General features: G+C 31.7%; 1 protein-coding gene and 1 pseudogene across 1 annotated transcript; one reads left to right on the top strand and one right to left on the bottom strand.

Annotated features, from left to right (window-relative positions):
* Nucleotides 1-548: 548 nt before the first annotated feature.
* On the bottom strand, nt 549-1721 carry LOC105784159 (probable carboxylesterase 12; annotated as a pseudogene).
* A 10920-nt stretch (nt 1722-12641) lies between these two features.
* On the top strand, nt 12642-16100 carry LOC105783971 (uncharacterized). The gene is made up of 6 exons (XM_012609699.2): nt 12642-12922; nt 13354-13589; nt 13670-13928; nt 15127-15306; nt 15388-15543; nt 15641-16100. Exons 1-6 carry the CDS (start codon nt 12893-12895, stop codon nt 15812-15814), a joined length of 1035 nt encoding a protein of 344 aa, XP_012465153.1. The 5' UTR covers nt 12642-12892; the 3' UTR covers nt 15815-16100.
* The last annotated feature ends 1281 nt before the right edge of the window (nt 16101-17381 follow it).

Raw genomic sequence — 17381 nt, 5'->3', positions numbered from 1 at the left:
AATCGCGTCCACGTCGGTAGCGAAGTTCGACATGGCAACAAATCGCGCCTCAAGGATGATTTCTGGCGCGACTCACGACATCGCTACCGACGTGGACGCGATTTCGAGGAAAAAGGACCATTCCGGTAAATAATAAAATAATGGGCCCATTTTGATAATTTTTAAATAAAAAGGGTTTTTATTGGTAAATTGCCCAAAAAAAACTGTCTCTGTCCATATTCTTTTAGTTTTTTTTTTCCATTTTGACTGAAAAAACTATTCTCATCCTAGTTGGACATCCAAGTTGACATTTAAAACCCATTTGAATTGTCATATAGGATTGTCGTTAGGGAGGTAACAGAGCTTAATGGCAAAGTAACTACTCCGTAACAAAAAGAAAACGTAAATGACTAAAACGTAATATTTCAAACATAAAAGACTAAAATGTAATCTAAGATAAATAAAAGTGACTATCTTTATAATTTACCCGTAATTTTATAACCCTACAGGCATAATAATTCAGAACTCATGCACTCAAAAATTCTGAAGAAGATACATAATATATTATACTGAAATTTTTTTTGGCAGTACTGATTTCATATCTTTAGGTAACCAAATACCATCATTTTCATTGAAAATCATCATCAAGTACAACAACAATAACAAAGTGCTAGGACTGAATACGAACCCAAGTCTACTACTACTAAACCTTACCATGGACCCTGGTTCATGAATGCAGCAACCTTCTTCAGCTTAGCCATGGCACTATCGCAAGTGGGTTCGAACAGATGGAATACATGGTCTTCTCCTTTGCTCTCCATCATCTCCACTTCACCTTTCCATCCAGTCTTCTTCAACCTCTCGCAGTAGGACCACCCCCTGTGTCTCAACACATCCTTTTCAGCAACGCAGACAAGCACCCTGCTGCAAACCAGGCTCGCCAAGCTTTGATCTTTAAAGGGATTGATCCATGGGTCGTCAGTTCCACTCGTCGTCGGAGATACCAAACGCCAAAATCTTTCTATTTTGGCCCTTTTATCTGGGTCCTTGGTCTCGTCACCTACTGGTTCTTTGCCCCCAAAATATGGATGTATTAACATAATGCCCGCAAGGTTTATTCCGTCCAGCTTTTCTTTACCGATTCTAATGGCCATGTGGTGCGCTATGTTGGCACCTGCACTATCACCTGATAAATAAACTTTGTTGAAATCAACATGACGGTTCAACCACTTTTCATGGCCGTTTCCGCCGTAATGGGAGGCGAGCCATTTAAGGGCATACTGTGAATCATGGTATGCAATAGGAATAGGGTGCTCAGGGGCTCGCCTTTAATCAACCGAGACGGCGATAACGTTGGCTTCTGCAACTAAGGAGTTTAAGTAAGTATGGTACATAGGAGAGGAGGCGGTCCCTATGAAAAATGCTCCGTCGTGAAAGTAGACGAGAAGTGGGAGCTTTTGGGCGGAGGAGGAAGTGGCGTTTTTAGGGACGTAAAGTCGGAGGTATTGGGTGGTTTCTTGTGAATACACGGCATCTTTGTATTCGACGTTTGTTTTGGAATCGATCCCCGGTGGGACGTCGATCTGTGTGCCTACAAGCCTCTCGAGGCGCCCATCTTTGTATATGCGAAGAACAGGAGGCCGGCCGTCGAAGGCTATTTCTTCTAACACGGTGGACTCCATGTTCTCCATTAATGGAAAATAACAGTGGCAAACACACACGGATGGAAGGGCCTTTCATTTCTTATATGGATTTTATTGATCATGGAGATTCTGAGGGAATATATTATTTTTCTTTTGCTTATTAAATAAAGGGTAAACTACAAAAATAGTCATTTTTATTTGTTTTAAGTTACATTTTAATCATTTATGTTTGTAATACTACATTTTAGTCACTTACATTATCGTGTTGCAACATTTTAATTAGTAATTGAGCGTTAATTGTCATTAACGGTGTAATGGTAAGCTGACGTGGCACATTAAATCATAATTTTAAACGAAAATTTTAGGTTAAATTATACAATTAGTCTCTCTATTTTTTTGAGCTATTTTTTTCTTTTATGTTCTTTGAACTTTCCTTCTTTTTTCTCTTTATTTTCCATTCTCTTCTCCTTCTCCTTCTCCCTATGTTTTCCTCCCTTCTCCATTTCTTTTAACGTAATTTTTTTTATGTTTTTCATTTGTTAAAATTAGTCCCCATAGTTTATTTTTGAACGATTTAAACTGGGAAGATCAATCAAAGAGAGGGATAAGTAAAGAGAATGGAAAAAAAGTTAAAAGAACATAAAAGAAAAAAACTAAATTGCTCAAAAAATGGGGACTAATTGTATAATTTAACCTAAAATTTTTGTTTGAAATGATGATTTAATGTGCCACATCAGCTTACTGTTACACTGTTAACGACAATTAATGGCTCAGTGACTAAAATGTTACAACATGTTAACATAACATTTCAAACATAAGTGACTAAAATGTAATATGAGGGTAAACAAAAGTGACTATTTTGATAGTTTACCCTTAAATAAACTGTAAATTTTATGTTCTATTTTACAAAGTGGTAGGAAGAAGAAAAAGTTGAGTTTTTTTCAAGTATTCGAAGTAGTCGTTGAGAGGACTTTTCTCAATATCACCTTAGACCCAAATAAAATTAATTTGAGAATCAAACCCTAAAATAGATGAAAACACTTATAATTATAAAAAAATATTGTATCTAGTAATAATTTATATACATATATGTAATATGTATATTGTTCCGTACATTGTTCACTAAATACTAAAATTTTGATTAAATTTAAATACAATGTTGGTTTAAATAAATAAAATTTAGGTCTTGATTAAGTTTGTATAACGAGTCAAACGGGCACCATTTCAATTAGAAAATGATTAAAATATCATTTCTTATAAAGTAATAAATATGATGACAAGAGTGTCTTTGTTTTTTTATATTAAATAAATCTAAAAAATAACAACAGATGATGTGATTTGAACTCAATGAACCATAGATTTTAAAGCTTAATTTCTACCATTTCAATCAAAGCCACGGTTGATTTTATATAATATTTTCATAACTATATGTTATACATAAAAATTTCACCCATGACATAGGTGTGCTATAATATATTATATTTAAATTATGTATATATAGATTCAAATCTCACTTGTGTAAACCATGTGAAAGTGAGTTAATTTGAATTTAAGTTATGTAATTCCGCGCTTGTAATGTTTGTTTCTAATAGTAAATATTGATATAGTTTTAAGTCATTTTCGTGGGAATAGTATGCCCTCATTTCCAGAAGAAAAGAAAATTCAATTTGAGGTAATCGCGATTTCCAGATATAATTCCACAATTGAGTGTCATGACTCAGACAAGTGAACTATTTTCCAGGGCCAAAGGGTAGGCTCTCGCAACTGTAAAGTGACTGTTACTCAATGGTCCCCGACATACAATATCATAGCTATTGGTGAAGCAAGTATTGGGGTACTCAAGAATACATCAACCATATCCCTTAGGAACTTCCATTTGGAGTACTTATGTCCGCTATGCTCTAACTTACAAGAAGAGATTCAACACCTATTTAGGAGTTCTCAAATTACAAGTCACTTTTGGAATAACATCTACACTTTTGTCCAAGTTACCCCCATTTATGTAAAAGACTGGGAGGAATGGCTTGCATTAAACCTCTTGTCCAAAGTTTGAGAACTTAAACTGAAAACTTCCTTGGAATGTCCTATTTGCTTTCGTTTTATGGGAAGTATGGCTTATTTACAACGTTCTGGCCTTTGGTATAGTTCACCTTAAAGAGCAATTTCTTGATAAGGTGATTTCTATGGTTAGGGAGTTTGTTGCCCTTTCTTAAGTAGTTAAAAGAAGAGATCTCCCCTCATTTGTTCCAGTTACTTGAAAACCGCCTCTAGTGGATTGGTATAAACTTAACACCAATGGTTTCTCTTTAGGTAACCTCGGTAAAGTTGGGGTAGGAGCTCTCGTAAGAAACCATGCTGGAAGCTGAATGGTTGGAGCTTGTCGACATATACCTAGAATCACTAGCGTAGAGCCAAAGCTTTAGGCCTTAAGGGATGATCTCATGATGGCTAGGGAGCTAAACATCGTCAATCTTGAAATAGCAATGGATGCCGTTATCATTATTCAGTTTATGTCTTCTGATAAAGTTTATAAGATTGTCTTGTCTCTTTTGATTGATTAACGTAGGATACTCCTCCACAGTATGACTTCTAGGTCTCTAAAGCATGTCTTTCGGGAAGGAAACAAATGTGCTGATGCACTAGCCCAATTTGGGAGCAATTTCCAATCTCCTCCTCTGCCAAATGATGATGTTTGCTCTCAAAATTTATTCTGTTTATGTAGGACTAGAGGTGAAGTAAAAAAAAATTTTTGGTCGATTGACACCACCTTACTAGCTCCCTTCCCCGGATGCTGCCCTTATGGAGGACACCACCTTACTACCTAAAGTCCCTGTTAGTGTGTAATATGATAGGATGTAATATATTCTGAATACTACTTTAATTTTGGTTTTAAATGATATCTATTCCTTTCTCCACCCCCAAAAAACATAGTCGTAACTTAAAAAAAGGTGATTATATATATATATATATATAATATCTGTTTTGAGAGGGATCTATTTATATTTGTATAAAATTTAAGTTATTATACACATTTTCATAACTTTTATACTATTGATATTTTAAAAATTCAATCGTTAATTTTATCAAGATATTTGTACTTGTCATGCATGTAATTTTTTAATTGATCGATATTTCTATCCTATCAATATAAAATATTGTATATATTAATATATATTTAATAGTTGAAAGTTTTTTGACACAAAACGAATAGATTTGACATGCATAATTTACATGAATGAAGAATAAAATATGACAATTGAATTGTTAAATTATGATTCTATAAAAGATTAGAAAACATATAAATCCACTTAAATTTTAAATTTTAAGTATGTAAGTAATCCTCCTCATCTATTTTATATTTACAAACTTTAACCTTTTCTTTCTTTAACCAAAATTTCTACATCTTGAAATTCTTTTATATATATATATATATATATATATATGTAATGCTTAGAACAATTACACATAATCTCTTGCTAACCCTTAAATAAGAGGATAAATATATTTTAAAGTGTTTAAATCCACTTCCTCCTAGATTGACAACAATAACGATGTCAATCAAGCTAAGACCCAATCATTTAATTTAAGAAATTCTTTATGCATACGATTTTTCTCTTTGACAAATTAAGAAATTTGATGTAAAATAAAGAATCTAACCTGTTTTATCCAATGGCGAAACTAGGGGTTCGGCATGGCCCCTGCCCGCCCTAAAATAGAAAAGTTTTCATTTAGGCCCTTTAAAATTTTTAAAATTTTAAATTAGTAAAGGTAAAATTACACTTTTCCCCCTTAAAATGATAAAAATATGATTTAATCTTTTAAAATTATAAAGATATAGACTATTAAAATAGTGAAATTACATTTTTACAATCGTAAAAATTACAATTTAATTTCGCCCCTAAAAATTTTTCTAAATTCGCTCCTGATTTTGTCTATCTATATTTCTTTTTGCAAATATTGAATAATGGGAAATTTTCACCAATAAATGTCTTATCTTCGTAGAGTTTGAAACTTTGTAGGAAAGAAATTTTGTAGTCATCGTCGCGTGTAGTTGATTTTCGTAAATTGGAAAGTTGCGTTTATTTTACGGAAAATACTTTTTTTACCATCAAATCATACAATTTTTAATGCACCAAAGATTTTTTTTTTTTTTATCTTTCATGTTTTCACATCTATATCTAGGGTTTATAATCATTTTCCTCATTCGATTTCGCAATTTTCTTTTAAATATGGTATATTTTATTATTACATTCAATACTTATTAATAAAATGTAATTTTAATATTATAAAATAGAGTTAAATCACAAATTAATAATAATTTTTATTTTCAATTTAATCCATTTAACTCAACAATTAGTGCACTTTTCAATAATATATACACAATTATAATTTGAGGGATCTATTTTTTACCCATTTAGTTTATTTTCTTATTTTTCTTTCATGTTGAACAACGCAGATATCAATTAAATCGATTGAATTGATAGAGTCGATCTAGTTTTGATATCATCGAAAAATTTATTTTATAAATTTAAAGAAAAGGTTAATCACACCAAACGTTACTAAATTATGACTTAAAATTTAAATTCGTTCTCAAACTTTAAAAATTTTAATTGAAATATCGAAGTATTTGTATTGTACCGATTAAGTCCTTCTATCAACTTAGCTGTTATGCTTAAGCTAATATCAATTCAAAACAAGTGGACCAAATTGTAAACACATGTGTACCTATTGCATGAACGACTTGACAATGTTTTAAAAACCAAACCCGGCTAGCAAACATATGTATTCTTCAAAACCCAAAGTTCCAACAACTCTAAGAGTGTGCTTGGTTGGATGGAAAAGTGGAAAGAAAATAAATTTTGATGTGCTTGGTTGAGAAGAAAAGTGAGAGAAAAGAAAATAAGAGAGATGATCATATTTCATCCTAATGCATAAAAATCAATTATTCCAAATTAGAATGATAAGAGGAGAGAAAATGAGGCAGATGTGCATATTAGTTCAAAATTATGCATTTTTTCAAATATTTTATTTTTATATTTTTTTCATTTTCATTTTCAATTCTATCTAGCAATGGAAGAAATTTACTTTTCTTCCCTTTTTCTATCTTTCCTACCAATTATACTTATGGAAAGAAAATCTAAGCTAAATTTTGTTTAAAAAATTAAAATCTCAAAACATAGATAAAACCGATTTAAATAGGGTTTTTTCTCCATTTTCAGTTTTTGTTTTCAATTTTTTCGAGTTTGAAGTAGTTCTCAATAACTACAATTATATGTAATGGTGAATCGCTTAACTTATCAATTTTCGATTGAATTGAATGATTAGATTTGATTCCAATAACATTGCAACTTGAATATGAATTGTTTAAAAAGAAAACCTAAATTATAATGACACGGTTTTTTTAACATGTTAAATTGAAAATTATCAATACAATAAATACGCAATGTTTATAATTTAATCCATGTGTATTAAAAATGCACTACATCCTATCTAAATTGTCATTTAATACTTTTTTTTGAACATCTCGTCACAGGTTTTGATCATATCTGCTCTTTTTGACACAATATCTAGAACTACCCATAGCCCCTCCCCAACCCATAAATAAAAGTATAATGTACTTCAACGCACTCGAACTCAGATATTCTAGTATTAACAACAATAACCATACTAATACATGGGCTTTTGCGAAAGGGACTTGTCCCGTATTCTAGCCCAATATAAGTTGTTGCAAACAGACCCAAACACAACCACTTATTTCTATCTAAGCAGGATTTATTTCTATGCTGCGAGATTGGCGAACTCCACCATGTTTCCTCCTCCATGTGGTTGACTCGTGCAACACATTTCCTTATGACAAATGTATATTACATAAAAGTTTTTGGACAAAACATCCATAAAATATTTATAAAATAATTTATAATTAAAAAAAAAAAAAAGAACGAAAGCGAAAACCGCGTGGACCTCTACAAGAAATGATTGAGAAAAGTAAAAGTCTGCTTTTTATAATACAAATCATTATTATCTAAAAATATTTTCTTTCCACCTGCAACTCACTCATATTTTAGGTTGGAGTCATGATGTTAGTGGTTTATTTTTTTTGATATAAGCAAACAATTAGATTAGAACGAGAAAGGAGAATGAGTTGACATATACAGGGATTAAATCTACAATCTCGTGTCAATCAACTTAAAACCTAATTGAACTAATGGCATGATTTGTTATTATTAAAGATGTGCATGTTGTACCACCATATTTTTAAAATATTATAATAGAAGCATTGATAGAAACTATCCTAAATTCTCAATTCTCCGACTACAATTATTTATAGGCTGAATCGAATGCAGTTAGGTTTATGTATGATATTAGTATTCAGTTTATTTTATATAAGCTTATATTTATAATTAAATAGTTAACCTAAGTCTGTTTTAAGTTCGCTCATATTTTATAAAATATATATTATTTTTAATTTAATTTTTAATACTACGGGTCATCTTTTTTACAATTTTAAATTTAGATAACTTAACATGTTTTTAAATTATTTAAATAGTATTGTATTAATTATATATTTAATTTTTTTTGTGATATAAATTACATAATATATAAAAATAAAAATATATTACAAAAACATAAAAGGGGTATTCGAGTCGGGCTCAATTCTTGAATGTTGAAACCAAAGCCTGAACCTTATTTAAAATGAGTCTATTTTTTTACCCAAACTAAATCTTCTCATTTTTTAAACGGGCATTCGAGCTTGAACAAATAATTTGACCATGAACAAATCTATTTCCAATGAAAAAGCAAACATGAAGATATTTTTTTATAATACGAGTTAAGATCATTTTAAAATTTAAAAAATTATTAACATGTAAAATTTATATAATTTTATAATGATTTACGTATAAAAATCATGCCAACAAGACATATGCATATAACATTTTATAAACCAAATTATTATAACAAGTTATATGAATATAAAATAAAACAAATACAATATAGGACATTAATACTAAATTATTTTTTAATATAACTAACTAAAATAAATTGTACAAAACATAACATCATATAGAAAAATAATATAAATATTGTTGATATTGGACTCAATAAGGGAAGGATGGAGAGAAGAAGAGAATAGTTGTTGAGAAGGTCGATTCACTCGGTCAGGACGGAGAGCAGGAGATCAAGGATAACAAGGATGGAGGGAATGCTAAAGATAAAAACTTCGAAGAGTATTGGCAGAATGTAGGCTTAGTATCCTCAAGAGTTGATTCTCTCTTCATCATTCTTGGAGATATTTATAGGCGAGAATCCCTAGTAATATGGTGTTAACATGTTGGACTTACCATCTAACCATCATTCTGGAGCACGTGAGGGGGATGCCTGTGACATGATAAATCTTGTCCTCCCTTCTGACTCTAATGGGATAAAGTAGTTGAGCTCATGTGATATTTGGTGACCAAATGATTCTATGTTTCCAGTGAAGACTGAGCCATCCATTGTCCGGATAGTCCATTTGAGAAGGTGAATTCACAGGTATCCTCCTAACTCACTGATGATAAACTTATTGTTCAGACAACTCCTAAACTTACCACGTGTCTTACCGCGGATAGAGATATAAACAAATATATATATATATAGATATAAACACATACAAAATAGGTCGCATTACATTTCACTTCAAACTCACATTAAAAGGTCAATATCGTAGCTAACCCTCTCATTATGATATAAGACTAAGCTTAGTTGTCCCCTAACAAGTGTATAAAATTCAAACTTGCTGTTCTCATTGATTTTGGGGTTAACTTTTAGTATTAGTTATTATAGATTGTAGATAACATATATTTTAATCTAAACAATGATTATTGAATATTAAAATTTTAAATTTTGATCAAATTTAATATTTAATATATATTTTAATTTTGATCAAATTAATGTAAATAATTAACATTTTTAACTATTTTATTAAAAAATTGAAGTGAATTTTTTGCAAAACAAATTAATTCTAACTATATTAATATTTTTATGTTGAAATGGGTGTTTTAATAACAATTCATGTCAATATCTTAAATCGCTAATTATTTAGATAAATTAATTAGTAATTTGATTTATTCCTTTTGAAGAAAATTTATTAAAATATCATAAAATATTTTCAATTCTTCAAAATCTTTAAAACATTTATCTAAAATAGTTTGATAATTTTTAATATTTTGAGATTATCACAAATCTATTTTTAAGTATTTTAAAGTTGATATTTAAACTTTGAACACAATGTTCCTAACGTCAATCCCTCAAGTAGTTAAATTGTAAATGGAGATAAGTAAGAGCTCGCCGTCAGAAGTATTTTAAGATCAATCTCAGAAATGAGTCCCTCAACAACTCTAGTTATTTAACAGATAAGAGATACATATCCAAGCATCAAATGCAGTTTATTAGTAAGAAATTGTAAGACAACTTCATTTTTTTTATATCTTTCATTGTATATATTTTTGTTATTTATCGAAAATCTTTATACAAGTTTTTAATCCATCTTGTTATTGCTCAAAAATTGTAAAACGAGAGGTTGATGGTTGAACTTTGAAAGTAAGATAAAAAGAAAGGTTTCCATCTTATCCTACATAGAAGATAAATTGAAACTGCTTTGGTAAGTGAGTTAAGAGAGATCTTTATATTAACTTTCTCGAGCAAAGTAGAGGAGGTGGGCTAGTATGGCGCAACCTGTATAAACCCTTATATTAGCTTTTCTTTCCATTCACATTAGTTTAAGTTTGATTGTCTTGATTAAATGGATTTCTACAAAAATACCTTAAAGTTAATGTATCTTCCAAACCAATTTTTTAAGGATTCAATCCACCCTTTCTTTGATTCATTTTATACGTTGAGAGCCAACAGTACTCAACGGAGTCAATTATTCTGGTTAAAATGCTCATATGGGTAAACATGATTTTAGTGAAAATACTACCTTGGATATGTAACTATTTTAACTTGTCTTACTAATGTAGTCTTTTTTAATAGTGAAAGGGAATTTTTCAAGAAAAAATTAGGTTAATATTTTAACTGAAATCGTTAATATTATTAAATATGTTGAGGGTGAGTATCTATTTAGAGGTGTTCATAAGTTGGGTTGGTCGGGCCTAACATTCTTTATGCCTGTCCAAGCTCGGTTCGACTCGAAATATGGGCTTAAAATTTTGCTCAAGCACATCCATATTTGTCAATGGCTAACCCAAAACCATTTTAGGCCTGCCCATATTATTTTTAATTTAATATTTAATAATTTATATATTTTTATTTATTAAAATTTTATATATAGTCACCTTAGCAATTTATAACGTTTACATCATAGTAGTTTGTATTATATACTACTATAGATTTAATTTTTATGTGTTATAAATTACGTAATGTATAAAAATAATATACCATAAAATATTACTAACTTAAAAACAGGTCGGGTTGGGTCGAGCTTGGGTCTTGAATGTTCAAGCTCAAGCTCGACCCATATTTTAAATAAGCCTAATTTTTTTACCCAAGCCCATTTTTTGAGCTTAATATTTTTGCTCAAACACTCTCAAATTTCGAGTAGGCCTTCTGGCTTGGTGAGTAGCCTGACCCACGAATAACTCTAGTATCTGCTATAGAGTGTCTCGCTCCATCAACGAAAGGTATTGTTCCCTTGTTGGGGTTGTCTCTCGTACTATGAGGAGAGCCCAAAGGGGCTTATAGAGTTTAGGGAGTGCTTCCATTGGTGGAGATACGACCTACAAACTCATGAGAGAAGTGTTGGCCAAGTGGTACTAGATATGCAAAGGTAAGACATTTGAGCCTTAGTTGGTGGTTTAAACCACCACAGGCATAATATGCATAATTAGTATTTCGCACAATATTAACACTTCTCCCATGAGCTTGCAAGTCATATCTCCACCAACCGAGGCGCTCCCTAAACTTCGTGAACCCTTTTAGGCTCTCATTGGAGTACGGGAGATAAAACCTAACATAGGGACAATACCTTCTATTGAAGGAGTGAGACACTCCATAGTAGATACTCGCCCTCAACAGTGGAGGTATTGTTCCTAAAGTGTCTATGCTCGAATTTAGCCTTGGGTTTTTGTCTCCCTACTCCAAAAGAGCCCAAAAGGATTCATGGAGTTTCGATAGGAGCACCTAAGCCCACCAAGAAAATGTCCTATCATTTGACCTTGGTAGCATTCAGACCCATGCCTTTAAAAGGTCTTAGTGGGTAAGAACAATCACTTGGCAACTTTTCTTCGTTTTGGTACATGCTATGACATGTTATTTTAATATTTTGCCATGTTGTAAGCTAAAAATTATATTTTTAATAAAAAATTGAAGTGATATTGTAATACATTCTCAAAATGTCATGTCATCACATAAACTAAATCCGATAAATGTTACCAAGTTTAGAGGCTAATGTGGATAAATGGACAAAAAATTTTAAGGGCCAAGTTGAGATAATTTATGAAGTTTGGGAACTAAATGTTACTTTATCTCTATTATAAAAGTAAAAAAAAGGATAAATCCCAAAACTATACATGAAGTATGATTTAATGTGTAATTGTATACATGAACTTTGATTCTCTGTAATTTTATACATGAAATTTTTCAACACAATTATTGATATAAAATCATTTTATATTTATATATTGCATATATAAATAATTATATTTATCCAATATAAAAATAAATTAATGTATTTATTTTTAAATATATATGATTAAATCAAAATTAAAGTTTCAAGTATATGTTTTAACCACAATTAGAGTTTTACGTGTATAATTACACCAAATTAAAATTCATGTATACAATTGCACGTTAAATCAAAGTTCATGTATAATTATGAGATTTGTTCCCAAAAACAAATTATACCAAATTTGGACCTACCAAATAAGTATAAAGACTAAATCCAAAACTTGATCATAATAGAGGGACCAAAACAATAATTTAACCCCCCCAGAATGTAAGGCAATACTCCAAAAAAAACATAGGACCGAGCGTGTGCTTCATCAACGGCAAACGGACTTGAGGAAGAAAAGAGCCTAATCATTTTGTTCTTCACGAGAATTAACCCTGCTATTTCTCTTTCTCTTTCATTCAATTTTTTTAATAGAAAAAAAAAGATTTAATTTGAAAGAAATGAGAGATGAAAACTAAATACTTCTTTTTTTCTATGTGAGTGAAAAAAAGAGGGAAAAAAACCATAGAAAAAAAAAGGAGTTGCCAATGCCTTTTGATTGCCTTACTCTTTGAGCTTTGAAGCCATGGCCGGCGATCTGAGTTTCTTCAGCAAGGTTAGTATTTTTATTTTCCTCTTTGGGTATGTTTAGTAGGTTCCATTGTCGTCATATAGAGTGAGATTTTGAAGATTCTGTTATTAATATTAAATATTTATTTATATTGCCTTATTTGGTTTTCTGTAAAACATAAAATCTTTGCATTAAACATCCATGATTTTAGGGGGCTTTGTTGTCTTTTATCACTTTATTAAGATTGAAGCAACACCCAGATTTCATTTTCATGAAAGCTTTGTTCTTTGATTGTGGTTTCGATGTTGATATGTTTTTGTACATTAGAACGTGATTAATCAATTAATTAATATGGCTTGTTGAGAACGGAGTTGAGTTTTTTCTAGCTGAATTAGATGAGAGATTAATGCTATAGCAATACCCCATACCATATTTTTGAAGGGATTATCTATATTGAAGTGACCTTTATATTTCAGGATTCTTTCATCCTAAAGCTGCCAAAGAAGTCTCCATTGGTGTTGAGGATGGTTGTGTTGTTGTTTGTAATGGTTTGTGGTGTGTATATATTCTCAATTTGTTTGAAGCAAATAAGCACCAGCAGCACGTCTGAGTTTTTGAATATCGGAGTGATTCAAAAGCCTTGTCCAGAACCTAATATTGAGCCATGGGAAATTCCTTACGTGCACTATCCGAACCCCAAAACTTTTAGCAGGTATGAAACTGGTTTTGTTGCTTCTTAGTTTGGTTTTTTAGTTTTATGAATTAATTCTGGGTTTTCTTGTGTGTGATTAGGGCCGAGTGCGCGTGCAATCCTGTCCGGTATTTTGCCATTATGTCAATGCAGAGATCTGGGAGCGGATGGTTTGAAACCTTATTGAACAATCATACTAACATAAGCTCAAATGGGGAGGTATTCTCTGTCAAAGTTAGGAGGACTAATGTGTCAACAATTGTTGAGACTTTGGACAAAGTGTACAACTTAGACTGGTTCACCAGTGCCTCCAAAAATGAGTGCACAGCTGCTGTTGGATTGAAGTGGATGCTTAATCAGGTGAGCTTCTCATATAGCAGAAATGTAATGTTTGCTAATATTGTTATAGCAGAAATCTGTGGCCGTAATGAAATGTCTTATGCTCTTTACCTCATGAGTCTGAGAATAGGAATTGATTAGCCTTTTCAACTAGAAGTTGGTTCACCATATCAGCTATACAAAGCCTTAGTTATAGAAATGACTTAGCATACCGAAGCTAACTCTACAACCAGGATATCAAGGATGAAGCAGAAGAAACCGGAAACATCCTTCATATTTATGGATACACTTGTGATTATAGTATTTTTAATGGTCTTTCGGTGAAAACAACCTTTGAGTTCATTGGTTTCTAGGGCATTGTCAAAATTTCATCTTCTCTTTCCATGTTTCTTTTTCTTTTGTCTTCTTAAAATTATCCACAATTTTTGTTTCTAGCTCTAGTTTTATGTAATTCTCTAGCAACCAGATATATTTTCCCTGCAGTAGAAACACATTCCCTATTGCTCTGAAGAAGAAAAGACTATCGTAGCTTGTTTTATGCACAAAACAATCGTCAATCCTTTCATCTTGTTTTCATTCCAAAACATAAGCAATCATATATTCTTAACCCAGCAAATGACTTTCTGTACAACTATGACTGATTGGAGCCTTATTTGCATCTAGACACTCCTTTTTCTCACAAAGCAGGTTCGGTGTCTTCTTTTCTGCATGAAGTTGGGTACGACTATTGGATACCGTGGTATTCACATCTGAGAGTAATCTTAAGTGCCATCACTAAAGAAAGGAGACATGTTTATAAGTTCTTGGTATTTTACGGTTTTATTCATTTTCTAATGAGAAGCACAATTATAGGTAAATATTTACCATTACATTGATAGGGAACAGCTATAAATTTTTGTAACCTTGAATAATGCAGTGGAGACTTTAGCAAAATAATGAAAGGGGAACAGGAGAAAATGTTTTTGTAACAAATAAACATGGGAAAGAAGAGATGGCAGCTTATGAAGTTCTGAGGGACTACGTAGAAATATGTGTTGGGAAGTGGAGAAAATATATATTAAACAGGAGATTACCCCTTGTCCGATTTTTTGTTAACTCGAGAAAATGTATTTAGTCTTCTTAGTAAAGTCATGTTTCTTATGAACACACATTGCTCTAAGTGTTGAATTCATGATACAAATATGTCTCTGTTATACATGATCATAATCCTTTACTGCAGGGATTGATGCAGTACCACAAAGAAATAGTGGAATACTTTAATGCTCGGGGTGTTTCAGCTATTTTTCTCTTTAGAAGGAATCTTTTGCGCAGGATGATTTCAATACTAGCTAATTCTTATGATCAGAATGCCAAGCTACTAAATGGAACCCACAAGTCTCATGTTCATTCCCCTCTCGAGGTTTTCATCCCTCTTCTCCTCCTCTCTTTATCTCTCTCACACTCATATCTAAAAGACTCAACTCTTTCATAATGATTTCAGGCTGACATACTTGCCAGTTACAAGCCTGTAATCAACGCAACGCTGCTAGTTCCAAATATAAGGGAGGTTGAAGAGACTACTAAAAAGGCATTGGAGTACTTCAAAAGCACCAGGCATATCATACTTTACTACGAGGATGTAGTAAAGAACCGCACTGTAAGAAAATAAATGCTAGAAAATGAGACATCTTTTCTTAATGAATCTTTTATCCAACTGTGGGTTCTTAAGATAGTTGTTTCTATTATTCGTGCAGAAACTAGCCGAGGTTCAAGAATTCCTAAAAGTTCCAAAGAGGGAGTTAAGTAGTCGTCAGGTAAAGATACACAAGGGGTCATTATCCAAACACATTCAGAATTGGAATGATGTAGAAAAAGCACTCAACGGAACACAGTATGAAAGTTACCTATATGGAGATTACAGGAGGTAAACCATTGGCATGTACATTCTATTATTGACCCTTTTATTCTTTTGATCTCCAAATGACAGGACTCAGGAGCCAACAGGGTGGGGAACCCACCAAGCCACCCTGTTGAAGTTTTGGCTATAGATTTTGCTTATTTTTCTTTCAACTTAGAAACCTGTTTCTTTTCTTCTTCCTCTTCTTCTTTTGTAGCCTCAAACCGACTATTCTATTCATTCTTTTGCCCTCTCAACACACAAACTTTGCTGTATCTTTTTTTCCAATCAAAGGAGAAATTTGTATTTTCCTGCTATGTGTATGTTAATGATGCCCCATCTATTATTTTTCTTTAAGAGTAACCATAATATGAATATCAATGGTTCAAGGTGGTGTCATTTACTCATTTCCTCCTCCATTTTACAGTTGCATATAATAGTGATGATGGTTCAAGGAAATCCTATTTATCATCAAATCAAAAACCTTTTTTTTTTTTTTGGTTACCATGTTTTTTTATAGTAAGGGGTACGAAGCAGGAGTTTAGGGATCGAAATTGGGATTTTGGCCTCAACTGAAGACTTGAGCACAAGCCACCTATGATTCAATCGACTTTGATGACTAGATACCAAGTATCTAAGACACTGTTACTAGGTTAGGTTGCCTGTAGATCATCAAAAACATGTGAAAAGGGCATAGAAAAAGAAGAGAAAAAGGATGGTTTGAAAATTTTGATTGTTTAGTGGAGTTGCTGTTACTGGCTTTTGCTTCAATCATGGTTGATTTGTCTCGTTAGTATTATTTGCAGTCATAATCCTCTACTTTTATACAGGTAAAATTGTAAATGAAGTCTGAAGATGAAGTAGCCCTTTTCAGGATTGGATTATTCATAGATACCAAACAATAAGTAACGCGTTGACTTTCAAAGTTGAGATTTCCAGCCCACCACTGACCACACCATAGCCTTCCTTTTTGACCCACCACTTTTATTCCCACTAAAATTACGTCGGCAAATATATTAGGTCAAATTTTGCTTGGTGGAACAAAAAACCTTGAAAGCTAGGAGAATCAATGTCACCTTCTAACATTTAATATAATTAACATATAAAATATATTTTTTTACTTGCAAATTATATATCAAAGCTAGCAACTCTAGGTCTACTTCTCCAAGGCTGACTTTTTTTCTAAAGAAAAAAGGTTGACTTTATTAAATCTTGAAATTCAATGACTCATTACAAAGTTTATCAATAGATCAAATTATAATCTTTATCCTCCACTCGGTTAGTTTTATAGTTTGAGAATTATTCGATGATATTCAAATAAAACCTTTCTAATAATATCAATTTTAATTTTGATGAAAATACTGTTGTAAATAAAAAAATTATATAATCGATAAATTAGATGAAAATTTTAGATAAAAAAGAAGATGGAAATATTCTAATTACAAGATGGAGATAAAATTTATTATAGGTTCTAATTATATATATATTTGACACAATATGCCTAGAACTACTCATATCTCCTTCCAACCCATATATAAAAAGATAACGTGCTTCAATGCACTCGAACTTACATCCTCTTGCATTGACAATAATACCGA

Source organism: Gossypium raimondii, chromosome 13 (genome assembly GCF_025698545.1).
Source record: "Gossypium raimondii isolate GPD5lz chromosome 13, ASM2569854v1, whole genome shotgun sequence".
NCBI lineage: Eukaryota > Viridiplantae > Streptophyta > Magnoliopsida > Malvales > Malvaceae > Gossypium > Gossypium raimondii.
Note: the sequence above shows the minus strand (reverse complement) of the source record. Positions and strands in the feature narration are given on the sequence as shown.